Raw genomic sequence first — 14,920 nt, 5'->3', positions numbered from 1 at the left:
TGGGGAGAAAGACAGTCTAGGGTGCAAGGGGCAGTCTGGGGGACCCAAAAAGCCAAGGAAGGTGTGAGACCTGCACTGGGTACCAGCTGGGAAGGACATGCTACCTCTAGCCCACAAAGCCTCTCCTTTCCTTCAGACGTCATCCTCACCAGCCTGAGAACAGGACAAGGGCCCAGACAGCCCTGCTCTGGAGAAGGGACCAGTGCACTGAGGGGAAGGAGGCAGAGGCGAGGGGGCCAGTTCACTACGATGAAGGAATTTCATTGGGGCAGGCGCCGCCGGTACAGCGACAGGAGTGCGGCCAGGAGCACCCCAGCTGTGGCAACTGTGAACCCCAGCTTCCAGAAGGACAATCTGTTGTACTGCACCTCAGTCTCCAGCACCTCCTGTACTGGGGGCTCCAAGGGGGCAGGCGATCTGGGGTTGCCATCCAGGAGGTCAGCACTGGGGTCTTCAGCTGTGTGGATTTCAAAGGAGCTCACAGACCTGGACACATACTCATCCTCTTCTGGGACTTGGACGGGCCCCCCTTGCAGGGAGTCACTACGGCTGATGGCTAGGTCCTCAGAGGAGATCGAGAAAGGCTGGCTGTCCACCCGGGATACCAGCACCCCTGGCTTACTCAGTTCTGACACTGTGGCCAAGTCTTCGGTTCTGTTGTCTGACGAAGGAGCATGACCTCTCGGGCCTGCAGGTGCAAGAACCTCTGTAGTTTCCTACAGAAGGGCAAGAAGGAAAAAAAAAGCTATAGAGACAAGGAGTGGCCAGACACCAAGAGGGAAGAGCATTCCGGCTGCCAGATCAGGGCATGAACCAGCACTCTAACCTCCTAGCCCCAGCCCACAATGCTTCTGAGGCCATTAGTTCTTGGGGTCTAGAACGACTGGTGTTACAGGAAGCAGTGGGAAAGGAATGGATCAAACCCATTCAGCTGTCCTTGGAGGGGTGGCTTCCTCTGCAGGGTCTAGGGCCTGGCCTGGGAAGCTGCACAGACTTGTTCTCCCAGGCAGACAGTGGCAGTGGGGCTAGGGGCAAGAATTGGCCAACGATGCGGGGACTGCTGTCCATTAAGCCCTGGTTGTGGAGGTGCAGGACAGACAGCCTAATGGTGAAGAACCAGAATCAAGGTGGGCAGATCACCCACTTTACTTGGCTGCTCTCAAGTCACCTTGGCTTTCTCATCTGTGAAATGAGACTGCTAAACTCAATGGGGAGCTCTCATGGCCTGGTGGTAAAGGGCCACATCGCCAACCTGAAGGCACGTGGTTTGAATCTACCAGCTGCTCTAGGGGAGAAAGATGAACAATCTCCTCCTAGTCAATTTACAGCTTCTGAAAACCCACTGGAGGGTTAGTTATGAGTCAGTTCTGATTCAATGGAATGTAGTAACAGCAACAACAATAATAAACTTCACAGGGAGCTGTGTGAATTAGTGCATATGAAAGGTGGGGTGCCCACCACACCAGTCACCCATGAGGTGTCTACACTTGGGAGTTCTGATCCTATTGGCTTTCCTGGAGAATATGGTGTAGGGTCTAGATGAGGCTGGTTCTTCACTTTTGCTCAAGGTGAGGCCCTCGCCCAACCCAGGCTGTGGATTAGGGAAAAGATTCAAAGACAGGGTCAGGAGCAGGTTTTCCTAGAAGGAGGGGCCTGAGATCCTGCTAAGAAGGGTGAGGACTCACCTCTAGTCTATTTCTGGGTACTGCATTAGTGGGCACCTTGTTAGGCCCCAAGCCAGTGGATACTTTTGGTGGCACTGTGCCCGCACACACCGTGGTGACGGGTAACTTGGACGGAGGCACGTTCGGGGGCATTGTACCAGCAGGTTTTACACTGGTGGGCAACTTGGAAGGCAGTGGGTGGGCAGAGGCTGAACCGGCAGGCACTTTGGAGGGCACAGTTTTCACAGGCATCGTAGGCAGCTTGGAGGTTGCTGAGCTGATGGGCACTGAGCTGGCCGGCACTCTGGCGAGTGCTGTGCTGGCGGGCATGGTGCTGGCAGGTCTCACCGTCTCACTGTCACAGGTTGAAACCTCACCCTGGTGACCAGCGCCTCTTGGAGAAGCCAAGCCAAGGGGTATGGAGCTGGAGGAGGTGCCAGAGGGTGAAGCTGACACTGGGGGTCCAGGCAAGCGGCTTGCCCGGGGTGTGGAGCGGGCGAGGGGCTGGAAGGAGACGGATGGAGACACTGGTCCACGGGGTGTTGTCGGACTGGAGACCACGCCTGCAGGTGGCAAGAGAAAAGTCGAAATACAGACCCACAGAATCACTATGTGAAAATCATAATCGCTCTGGCTTTAGAGGACTGGAGAAGGGTCTCTCTGCCCTGAGACATCCAGGCCCCTGGTCAGTCCCCCGCCGGGGGAGAGGTCACCCCTCCCAGGTCTATACACACATCACTGGGCTCTGTCCACCCTCACTCCTTGACCTACACCCAGTTAACCATTCAGCAAGAGTGAAACAGTCTCTCCCTTTGTAGCGTCAGAAGTTAACATCACTGTCAATTATTCCCTCTGCTTTGTCTACTGCCTGCAGCCTCCTTCCCTCTGTGTCTCCCTTTTCTAGCTTCTCAACCTGGTGGCTCTGCCCACTGCCAGTCTTATTCCTCCTCCCAACAGTGGCAGGAGCAACCCCTCAGGCAGACGGCAAGAGGAGGCTCAAACAGACCAGCTCACATCACTCATGGGGAAGCACCCGACTTCTGCAAATATCCTCGGAGACCCACAGGCTTACGTGGGGGATGGGAAAGCAGCAGGGAAAAGGCAACGTCAAGGTCACCTCCTGGAGAAAGGCCTGCCCTGGGGAATCCAGGAGGCAGCAAGTGCAGGTAAGTTTATAAAGGTAACTGTGTCAGGAGCCCCTCCAAGACTCAGTGAGAACACACAGGCCAGGTCCTACTGGGGACAAAGGCCAGTGGTGATTAGGATGTGCTCTTTAACAGACCTTCATAGTGTTAAAGAAGTACCCAGATCCATGGTGTCCAGGACACCAAAAGTTAAGTGTCTTTCATCTCTGTGACCCACGGCAGCGTTTTCTACAAGGTGGGTGCACTGCAATTAGCACTGCAGAGTGCTGATGTGGTAGGTAAAGTGCTGGGGAGACAGGGCCAGCTGCCTCCTGGGAACTAAGAGCTTCTCCTAGCTATCTGGGCACTTAGATAGCTCCTCCCAGTTCACATGCCCTGGGCCTTTCCCAGGGGCAGTGAGGGCCAGCTGTCACCCAGAACAGTCTGAGCAGAAAAGTGCGGAGAGAGGTCAGTCTGGGAGGTCAGGACGGACAACTTCATATTCCTAAGATCTGGTGTCAGCACTCAAGCTTCTGGCTGGTGAAGACCATGTGGAGAAGTTTGAGGAGCTGAGTTTTACTGATTCACTGGGAGTTGAAGACATCTTTGAGGGCTGGGACAAGGCCTAAAGGCTCCTCTGCCCACAGTTGGCACAACCCTATCCCCTTGCCATTGTCCTCCACGACCCAGCAGATCCCTTCGGCAAAGTACACAGGTGACCCTAATTTTCCCCGTCTCACATACTTCGGGCCTGTTGTCAGGAGGGACAAGTCCTTGGACAAAAACATCATTCTGGGAGAGGTGAAGGGTCTGAGAAAGAGAAGAAGACCTTTAACAAGACAGATTGACCCAGTGACTGTGACAATGGGCTCAAACACGTCAGAGCTCTAGAGGACGGCGCTGGATAGGGCGGGCTTCAGATCTGCTGTCGGAAGAGTCACTGTGAGTCACAGTCCACTTATGGGCACCTAACAGCTATTACCCATGCCCATGCCCTGTGACCATTCGTCCTCCCATCCAAGGGTGGCCTGTAACTTGTTGTGGCCCACCCAGGGGACAGGCACGACACTGGATCCATTGTGAGCGCAACTTCTGGACCCTTCATCCTCTTCAGAATTCTGCCATCTGTCAGGAGGGGCTTAACTGCTGAGGATCACATGGGGGAGTCTCAGAGACCCAAGAGGGAATCCCAAGCCCGGAACTGCCTACCTGGGTCAGTCTAACTTTTAACTCACAGAGTCAGAGAAGTGTTTAAGCTATTACATTTCAGAGTTGTTTGTTACACCGCAATGCTGCTCTTGCCTCTGAGGATTCAGGCAGATTCTCTTTATTTCCACTGTTTTTTCCCATCCAAGGAAACCAGAGGGTCCTCTGATCCTCAGCCTCGCTGAGAAGGTTACAGCGGCCCCTGACCTCCTGGGTCTGTGCATACCTGCAGGGTGGGTATTGCCCAGTTCTGAGTCCTGTTCCTGATGTCTGCCGGAGGTCGGAGGGCTGAGGGCTGCCACGTCAGAGGAGGGATCTGGGGGCCCATGTGGCTTCCTCGGGACAGCCCCGGAGCTGGGTGTCTGTGGGGCTTGCTCAGATTTCTGCAAGAGGAAAAATGTGAATAAGGCAGCCCCTTCTTATGAGCTGGCCCAGAATGTGATGTTCCCAAGTCAGCTTCTAAGGACCTCTGCTCATGCCACGGAGTACAGGGACCAAGGTGGCCCTCCCCTCTGCCCTGTCATTGCTGGATCCTGTGCACAAGTGACTTTGTCCTCACTTCATAGAAAACACCATCTATGGGGCTCCCTGTCCATCTGTCTGGCCTTACAGAAAGACTTTCCTCTCTGTGGCCACCGCCAAGACTCCTTTCCTGGGATCGAGGTCTAACGTTTAATGCTTCCAGGACATCCTACTCCCCACTCATCACCTTCCCATAGACTCTGCTGCGTTCCCCCAGATGCGACCTTGCTGGCAGTAAGAAGCCCCGCCATCCACCCCTGGCCCATCACCTGCTCATCACTCTCCTCATCTGGTCATCTCCCATGTGTCTTAACCCAGCTCAACATCTCAGTCGACCATGAAAGATCTCAGAACTCACAGTGGCCAGCTGAAGGCTGGCAGAGGGTCGGAGGTTGCCATGGGGGCGAAAGCCTCGCCAAGGGTCTGGGAGCGGGACTGGGAAGCTCCAAGTGTGGGAGCTCTGGGGTTTCTAAGTAGAGACCAGGCATGATTTGTGGGGAGACAGAGGGCTTCTAGAAGGCTGCACATGTAGAAAGTGGGAAGATAGGAACGACAGAGCAGGTGGCTGGAGGCAGACGGTGAGGACGCACCTCCCCCAGGGACTCTGGTGGCCTGGTGTCCTGGACAGGCGTGGGGTAACTTGACTCATCCTCTCTGTAGCCATTGTAAGGGACACTAGGAACCTCGGCGGGCCCTGGAACCTCAGCAGGTCTTGGGACTTCAGCGGCTCTTGGAACCTCAGCGGGTCTTGGAACCTCAGCGGGTCTTGGAACCTCAGTGGGTCTTGGAACCTCAGCGGGTCTTGGGACCTCAACAGAGACTAACATCGGCTCCAGTGAGGCTCGGGGACGTTTTGGATCCTCTGGAGGATAAAGACACAGAATTTAGAGATCAGAGGGTACACCCAATGATAGGAGAGGCTTAGGTGCCCTGGGTCTATGGCTATCTGCCTGCAAGGTATGAGGAGAGGTGATAAGCATTGTTGAGGCTGAGAAGGACAGGGGAGTGGTGAGAGGACAGAACAGAGAGGTCATGAAGGGAAGGGACAAGAAGAGATATGAGGAACAGGGGTGAGGAAAGCCTCCCAGGTTTCTGCCTCCTGGACTGGTCAGCAGACTCCTCAGGCCAGTATGTGACCTCACCCTGAATGCTGTCTCCTTGTCTCCCACCCCCAGGGCCCCACTGAGCCTCCTGACATGGGATGATTTCACGATTAATTTCCATAAGTGAAGACAAGTATGAGAGGTAAGGAGGGACAAAAAGGGAAAGGTTGAGAGAGAGAAGGGAAGCAAAGAAAGGAGGGTGTGAAGGGCGAGGACGGAGATAAGGCAGGCGGAAGTCAGAGATGGAAGCGTCTCAAGGTTGTAGAACTGACCAGAACCCCATGGGGACTGCAGGGGAAGAGATCCCTCTCGCTGACTTGATTGGCTCAGAATGTTCCAGAAGCATAGCTTCTTTTCTCAAAGTCTCAGATTCCACCTAATCACGTTAAGGGGTGAATGAGCATTCCTGCGGGGTAGAGCTAGAAGACTCTGAAGGAAAGGGAGTGACTACTCATGAGGGAGAAAGAAGAGACAGGAAGGGAGGGAAAGAAATGAGCAGAGAGGGCGGGTGAACCAGGGGAGAAGAGGAAAAGAGAAAGGCTGGGGTCGGGTATATGTGAGGGGAGACCCCACTTGCAGAGAACACTATAGGCACCAAACCCCAGCTGAAGACATAACATGCCTCATCTCGTGGTATCTAACTCAGCCTATAAGGTTGGCACTGCCATCAGCTCCACTTTACAGGTTGGGTGACCAAGGTCAGTCGACAGAGAAAAGCAGGGGCGTGAGGGAAGGGAGGGGAGGCCAAGAGCAGTAGGGAAGGGGTCCCAGGGAGGCCAGGGCAGGACACTCACTGGCTAAGTTGCTCTCATAAACCCTGGTCACTTCTTCAGCAAGATCGGAATGGGCACAGGCCCTCAGCGCCTCAATGAGGCAAACCACCCAGTTTTTCCGCCGCTGGAGGCTGTTGAAGAGGTCCCAGAGGGTGTCCCGGTTTCCTATTCGTGTGTAAGCGGCCCGCAGGCGATCCTGCAAGACAGACCCCAGCACAGCTCAGTCCAGGCCCTTCCCCACTGGGGTCGGGCAGCTGAAGGACTGAGCATTAGAAACAGCAGCGTCTGAAACTGGGTCAGAACCTAGAGTTCAAACCCAAGGACAGGGTGAAGAGAGAAATAGGACAACAATACACAGAAATAGCACAACAATAGAGGGAAAAGCTTCTAACTGTGTCCTAGGTTCCCTGTTAAAGAGATAATTATGAAATGCTAATTAAATTAAGAGATAATGTTAAGGAGATGATTAGCATAAATCATCTTGTTTAATGCTAATATAGTTCCTATTTTAGCTTTTGTTGTGCTAGGTGTCTTCGAGTCCTTTTCAACTCACAGTGGATCCGTGTGGCAGAGAACAGCCCCATAGGCTTTTCTCGACTATAACCAAGTAGATCATCTGCGGAGCCACTGGGTAAGCTGAGTCTCTAGGCTTTTGATCAGCGGCCAGCAGTTTCACCACTTATGCCACCAGGGCCGCTTGTCCCTACTTTCAACAACTCAATTGTCTTGGCTCACGACTTCGAAGTAACTCATAGCTGACCCTCCAGTGAGTTTTTAGAAGCTGGAAATCACACAGGAGGAGAATGTTCATCTTTCTCCCATAGAGCAACTGGTGGATTTGAACCACCTACCTGTGGACTGGTAAACCCAAGTCCCTACCAACTAGGCCACTAAAGCAGGAGACGTGGTGGAAGCAAGGCAGCAAAGACTCTATGGCAATGAGGTGGGGATGCAAACCTGGTTAATCAGATGAAAAAGCCTAGAGTTTCTATAACTCCCAAGGCAAGAAGGAAGCCTCATGAAGGAGGAAAAAAGTGTGGAGAGAAGAATAAAATAAAGGGGGCAAAAGAATAAAAGGGGCTGACAATAAGCAACACTGGGGAATGAGATTATCAAGGAGATTCTGGTAAGACAGCAACTTGTAAAATTCACCCAAATTCTCACCTCAAAACAATAAGCAGCAGAATAAGAGGTGCACTGCAAAGAAGACTAGGGGCTGGGGTAGGTTGTTGTTGTTATGGTGCCATTGAGTCGCGACTCATAGTGACCCTCTGTAGAAGAGCCCTAAACCCTGTTCTATCTCGTGCCAACCTTACTGTCTCTGCCATACCTACCTCCACTACCCCAGTTACTGCTAATCCATCTCATCGAGGGTCTTCCTCTCCTGCGCTGTCCTTCCACCCTCCCAAATATGATGTCCCTCTCCAAGAACCAGTCCCTCCTTGTAACATGTCCAAAGTATGTCAAATGAAGTTTCAGAATCCTTGCCTCCAAGGAGCAGCCAAGTTTCACTCTCTCTAGGATGATCCTGTTTGTTCTCGCAGCAGTCCAAAATACATACACACACATATATATTCAACACTCTTCTCCAGTACTATAGCTCAAAGGCATTAACTCTTTTTCTATCATCCCTAGTCATTATCCAGCTCTCTGATACATAGCAAGCAACTGGACTATGGCCTGGATCAGGTGCATCTTGGTCTCCAGACTGATGTTGTTGCTTTTCAATACTCTGGGGAGGTCCCTGATAGTTGATTTTCCCAATGTCTCGATTTCCTGGCTGCTGGTACCAAGAGTGTTGATTGTGGAGCCAAGTAAACTAAACTGTTGACAATCTCCATTTCTTCACCATCCATAATGATGCTGCCAATCGGCCCAGTGGTGAGAATCTTTGTTTTCTTGATGTTGAGCTTCAATCTATATTGAAGGCCGCAGTCCTTGCGCTTCTGCAGCAAGCGCTTCAGGTCCTCCTCAGTTTCAGAAAGCAGGGTTGTGTCATTTGCATAACGCAGGTTGTTGATGAATCTTCCTCCAATCCTGGTGCCACATTCCTCCTGATACAGCCCAGCATACCAGATGATCTGTTCTGCATATAGATTGAAAAAGTATGGAGACAGAATACATCCCTGGTGGACACCCTTCCTGATTTTAAACCATGCAGTGTCTCCTTCCTCTGTTCTGATGACTGTCTCTTGGTTCAAGATTAGGTTTTACTGAAGGAATTGAAAAACAAATTTAAGCCATAAGTGGCAATACTTCAGGATGCTTTGGGCAAGAAACATTAAAAGAAGATATAAGGAGTATACAGAGCCACTATACCAGAAGGAATTGGCTGACACAGAAGAATTTCATGAAACAACGCATGAGCAAGAGCCTGTGGTAATGAAGGAACAAGTTCAAGTTGCTCTGAAACAACTGGCAAAAACAAGGCTCCAGGAATTGACAGCATACTAATTGACATATTTCAACAAACAGATGCTGCCCTGGATGTGCTCACTAAGTTGTACCAAGAAATTTGGAGGACAGCCAGCTGGCCAACTGACTGGAAGAGATCGATATTTGTTCCCATTCCAAAGAAAGGTGACCCAACAGAGTGAGAATTATTGAACAGTATCTTAATATCACACGCAAGCAAGATTCTGCTGAAAATGATCCAAAAATGACCAAAACAACATGTCAACAGAGAACTGCAAGATGTGCAGGCTGGGTTTAGAAGAGGCCATGGTACTAGGGATATTATAGCTTATGTTAGATGGATCTTAGCAGAAAGCAGAAGTACCAGAGGAATGTCTATCTGTGCTTCATTGACTATGCAAAGGCTTTTGACTGTGTGGATCACAACAAGCTGTGGCTGACTCTGAGAAGAAGGGGGGAAGGATGCAGGGAGGTAATTGTGCAACAATGAATGAATATTTTAAAAAAAAGTGAACTGGTGGAATGGGGAGGAATGGGGGGGTAAAAATGTACAATGAATAAATGAAAATCTAATTTTCTGTAAACTTTCATTTAAATCACAATTAAAATTTAAAAAATGTATTTAAAAAAACCCCCAGCAAGCAGACAGCAGAAATAGAGGCCCACAGAAAACATAAACTATAAGACCAGTGGACAAGATATGGCCTGAGAATTCAAGATGGAAGGGCCAGACATCATTAGCATACCTTCTTACCAGCAACATCTATATGAGAGGTAGCAGAGAAGTGCAACCTGGCTACAGAGAAAGTGGAAGACAGATTTCAAAGGAGGCACCTGGGGAGTGTTCACTGAGAAGCCCAGGGGGTCGATTTGACAGCAGCAGCTAAAGGCAGAGAGGGATTTACCCCCTTGACTAACAACGAGCACAACAACAAGAGTTATGAACTGGCAAAGCTGAGCTCCAGGGATTAAAACTCATTTCACAAAATAACCCTTCATCAGTCTCCAATAGTGTTAAGGTCAGAAAGTAAAACCCCTACTAAGGACAATTTCAGATTAGGTGGTCTGGTATATAAAGAGTCGCACCGACAACTCAAAAGCAGGCAGCTTGAACCCACCAGTTGCTCTGTGGCAGAAAAGATGGTCAGTCTCCTCCTGTGTGAGTGACTTTTAGCCTCTGAAAGTCCACTGAAAGGTCAGCTATGAGTCAATGGCAACTGGATGATACATAACAATACTTCAGATCAAAGGAGACTAAAAAGACAGTAAGGAGTCCTAGTAATGCCATGGTCAAAGTATTGGGCTGCTAATCAAAGAGAACCATGGTTAGAATCCAGCAGCCGCTCCTCAGGAGAAAGACATAGCAGTGCTTTGCCATAAAGAGTCACAGTTTAGAGAGCTCTTTAGACCCGTTCTTTTTGGTCTTAGAGGGTCACTATGAGTCTGAATCCACTTGATGGCGTGGGTTTGGTTTTTGAAGTTTAAGAAACGTCACAACTAAATGCAACATGATGGATCCCTTTGACACAAAGAACATTATTGGCTCTGCTGGTGAGACCTGAACAGGGTCTAGAATTTGGAAGGCAGTAAAATATCAGTCCTGGCTCTTCTGGTTTTACTGCACAGACACACCTGGTGGTACTGTTCTTTGCTATACTGTACTCCACAGATGTTCTATTTCTTACAGCCGGAAGGTCTGTGGCAGTCTTATTTTGAGGGAATCTGTCAGTGCCATTTTCCCTACAACATATGCGTATTTTGTGTCTCTATGTCACATTCTGGTAATTCTAAATATTTCAAACTTTTCCCAAAGGTTATTGCACACTTCATAATCTACAGCATAGTGTCAATGTAACTTTTATATGTGCTAAGAAACAAAAAATAATCTATGTGACTCATGTTATTGTGAGAATCATGTTATTGTGATAATTGCTTTATTGCAGTGGTCTAGAAGCCAAACCTGGAATTCTCTCCAAGGTATACCTGGGACAGAATCTGTGGTTTGTAGGCCATACACACAGAGGGGGCAGGGCATGTTATTAGCAACATACTCTTGGTTAAAGGCTCAAAAAGTTCTTTGCACTGGTCTTGCAACTGGTCTGTCGATTTAAAATTATTTCAAAGTGAAGCAGGCAAGCAAAACAAAAACAGCAAACCCACAGCCGAGCCTCTGACTTCTCTATCAGAACAGAATCCTGGGACAAGGGAAACAGAATCAAAACTGACCAGGACAAGCACAAAAAGAGATGAAAGGAGAAGGTTCAAGTAAAAGTGAACTAACTCAGTCCAGTAAGGACAATACTGCATAAAACCATTATTATAAAAATAGAAGGATAACTAGTAAAAGAAGAGAAGGGACGGGAGCAGAGGCGTGATGACGGTAGTAGAGAAATTACAGGATTGTGCAATTTGGTGGGTGAAGTGAGGGGGTAAAGGAAATGGAAAGATCTGGCAGGGGTCTGAAAACATGGGGTAATGATAGGCATAGTCTAATGGTGATTAATTTTATAAAACTTAATGCATGGGCAAGGCAGGGAGGTTAGAAGCAGATGGGTGAGGATGTGCAGGGGGATTAATTATGGGGTTGTACAATTTAAAGGTGGGGGTGAGGGAAATGGGAAGGATCTGGCGTGAAAAACAATGTATTTGAATTTTGTAAATAAACTAGTATAAAAAAGAAAATCAACAGTGCATCAGAATGATTGTATAAACCACAATGTGAATGAAGAATAGTATTAAACACAATGTATATGAACTTTAGCAATAGAAAACAGAATTTTTTAAAAAAAAATAGTGGGAGAAGGAACAGGGCCAGTCCTTCAAGAAACCTCAGAAAGAGATCCAAGATGGCGGTGGAGGCAGAGACAACGTGGTGAGCTGCAGGAGCAGCGGACCACTTGGAAAAGGGCCATTATGACCCTCTACAGACTTCTGTTTATTGATAATTGAACAGTTAAACAGTTGATGACTGGTCTTCAGTGAGGATTGAGGCTCAACAACAGGAATTCAAGGATTTCCAAGGAAGAATGGGTGAGTGCCACAGCTCCCAACCCCCTCCCGCAGAGCCCACACTGCGCCTCACCGCAGCTGCAGCTCCATGAAGCTCCCACAGCCGGAACCTATGGAATCCCTCGCCCAGGATGGAGGGTGGGCACCGGGCCTCCCCAGGACTGGTGCAGTGGAGCTGCCACACTGCAGCAAAGTGTACTTGTTCTGAGGAGAATTCTTAAAGCCAAGAGGACATTTGCCTCCCGCGTGTGAGATGAAGCGCAACCGCCAGGCGCCTGTGTGGGAAATGATGTGCAGGAGATGGCTTGCGCTCGCTGGCCACCCACATGGAAGATGGCATGCGCCCAGCGGCCGCCCACACGAGGAGATGGCGTGCGCCTGCCAGTCGCCTGTGTGGGGGATGGCACACGCCTGCTGGCCCACTGACCCACTGACTGCCTGTGCACGAGATGACGCAAGCACTCCAAGAGATGACGCACACCCACCGAGAGATGATGCGAGCCCTCTGGTCGCCTGCATGCAAGATGATACGTGCCTGCCGGCTGGCCGCCCACATGGGAAATGACACGCGGGAGATGGCGAGCGCCTGCTAGTCACCTGTGCTGGGGGATGGTGTGCACACGCTGGCCGCCTGCACAGAAGAGATGATGCGCGCCCGTGGTAGGGACGTGTGCCCCACTACCTGCAGGTTTGGGTTTCCTTGGAAAACCAGAGAAGATGATCACCCATATAATGGATTGTTGAAAGTCACTGTGAGTTGTCTACTTGATGACACTTAACAGTGGCAGCATGTACAAGAGGATCAACATCCTAAATGCACCACATATTTTTATCTATTGAATGCTTCTGCCAAAAGATGTTTAGACCTGGGGGGAGCCAGCCTGTTCACAATTTTCAGATTCTCTTTGCATTTATAAAGGGTGAGGGAAGTGACACCTACTTCAAATTATAGCATGACCACTTATGGGGGGTGTAAAAGTGGTGGTGCTGGAATTGGAGATGCTGTCCCCGGCCACACACTCCTCAGTCAGGTGAGGGCACCAGATTAGTGTGGGGGCAATTAGAGGGGAGTTTACCAGCCAGCCCATGGGGGGTGTTGCCCTGCTCAGGATGGGTTGTCTTCAGCCCTCGGCTCGGGGCGAGCCATCATGGCCCTCTGCCCGGGGCGGGCTGTCCTCGGCCTTCAGCTCGGGGCGAGCCATCACGGCCCTCTGCCCGGGGCGGGCTGTCTTTGGCCCTCGGCTCGGGGCGAGCCGTCATGGCCCTCAAGGTGAGCTCCTCAGTCCCCAGATTGTGCCATCTGACCCCTGGGTAGGAAAAAAAATCCCTAGGGTATCCAGAGAACTTTATCTAGGCTGCTTTCTGTCACCCTCTCCCCCAGTAAACCTGAAAGCAACACCCCCAAAACCCCTCTATTTGTAACTCACAAGTTTGTTCTCTCTAGGTTTGCTCCCTTTCCTACAGGTAACCTTACCACTGAGTTTTACTTCAGACCTGACCCCGAACCCAGTGCAGTGGCAAAAAGGAAATACAACTGACAGCTAAAGAAGCAAAGGAGGATGGAGTCTCTGGGTTCAACCAGCCATCCCCACTGGACCCACCTGGGAAAACACTTTGCAGTCCAGAGGGGAGCAAATGACAGGAAAACATCTTCTAAGAGAACAAGAAGGCAAGCAGCTTTAATCCAAGATCACCAGTAAGGTGATAAAGTGTCCTCCCTTTCCCCCTTCACATCTACGCCCCTGTTCAGCATGAAGAAGCCAGAGAGTCGGCATCCAGTTACCAAATCAGTAAGACAGTTGATTTAACTACCATTGGAAAATGCTTGTCATTTTCCTGTAGCATCTGGTCCCCACTGGACCCTCATCATTTCCTTCACCTGCTCCCCCCACCAACCAATTTCTGCAGCTCTGCAACTGCACCCCTGCCCATCCTCACCCTTCTGCCCCCAACCCTCACCTCCTTGTATCCCCAATTTGTTTTTTCCCAATAATAATAATAATAATAAAGAAACCTCAGAAAACCAGCCACCATGCTGTTGAGCATTATGCAAACACAACACAAGAGGGCGCCCTGTGGAGCCATCCTGTGCCACACTCAATCTAAGGGTTAAGGAAATCTAATTTTGTGATAGTACAGTCAGTACCAAGGACAATAAGCAAGGGAGTGGACAATGGAAAAGGAAGGAATTGGCCCGGACTTGGGGATGGGCTGAGCTCTGAATTCCACAGCCCTGCCCCAAGCTCTGCCAGGCTGTTGTCACTCCCACTCACCTGATCATTTGCTGTGAGGCAGGGCAAGTAGGGCAGAATCTCGAGAACATCAACGCAGTGGAAATGGCGGTGATTGTGGCGGATGTACAGATAAGTCTGTTCCTCAGCATACATCACTGCTCAGGTTCTGAAGAGAGAGGGCTCTACCTCATGAAGGGTGGATGGAGAAAGGAAAAGACTGGAAAGAAACAGGATAAAGGGATGGGGCTGGAGTGAGACAAAAGTAAATTCTTTCCCCCTCAGTTTTCTGCAATGTCCGTTTTAATGAACACATCCTATTTCTTGATGGTTCGGGTCCCAGAGAACCTCAGTGAATTCCTTGTAAAATTAATCAATGAACAAAAGCAATTCATCTCAGAAGATAGAGTGCCCATGTCTACCTTCCTGGTTGCTCCGTGCTGAGGGTCTTGGCTGCCTCTGTCGTGCCCAGGTGCCCTCTGCATGAGACCCTCATGGCTGTGCATAAACTCACTGGCTCCCCTCCCAGCACCAAGGTTGGTGATAGGAAGCTTTGATAGGAAGAGCTTCACCCAGATGTGCTGCTGCTTTGGGGCATTTTGGGGTCGGCAGGGGCTCAAGATGAAGATCATAATCGCATCTCATCATTCTAGAAATTAAGAAAATGATGTACAAAGATCTTAAAGGAATTTCTAGATGGTGGAAGCACAAAGAACAGAGGTCTTTCCTTTCTGGGATCAGGTTCTTCTCAGAACACAGCTGAAATTTGCTTAACCCAACACACACGTCCTTATGGTAGGGTTCTTATCACCCTAATGTCTGGGTGCCCTGGCTCCTCCTCATGCTCCCATTTAAAAAATGTCTGAAATACAA

General features: G+C 49.9%; 1 protein-coding gene across 1 annotated transcript; it reads right to left on the bottom strand.

Annotated features, from left to right (window-relative positions):
* Positions 1-260: 260 nt before the first annotated feature.
* MAVS (mitochondrial antiviral signaling protein) lies at positions 261-14,679 on the bottom strand. The gene is made up of 7 exons (XM_006894262.1): positions 14,562-14,679; positions 14,090-14,205; positions 6,410-6,588; positions 5,107-5,281; positions 4,221-4,377; positions 1,686-2,227; positions 261-716 (listed from the first exon to the last, which is right to left on the bottom strand). The coding sequence occupies exons 1-7, from the start codon at positions 14,677-14,679 to the stop codon at positions 261-263; spliced, it is 1,743 nt and encodes a 580-aa protein (XP_006894324.1).
* Between the last annotated feature and the right edge of the window lie 241 nt (positions 14,680-14,920).

This window comes from Elephantulus edwardii, unplaced genomic scaffold, assembly GCF_000299155.1.
Source record: "Elephantulus edwardii isolate Elephantulus edwardi_28Jun2011 unplaced genomic scaffold, EleEdw1.0 scaffold00138, whole genome shotgun sequence".
Taxonomy (NCBI): Eukaryota; Metazoa; Chordata; class Mammalia; order Macroscelidea; family Macroscelididae; genus Elephantulus; species Elephantulus edwardii.
The sequence above is the reverse complement of the archived record's forward strand: the minus strand, read 5'-3'. Positions and strand labels throughout refer to the sequence as shown.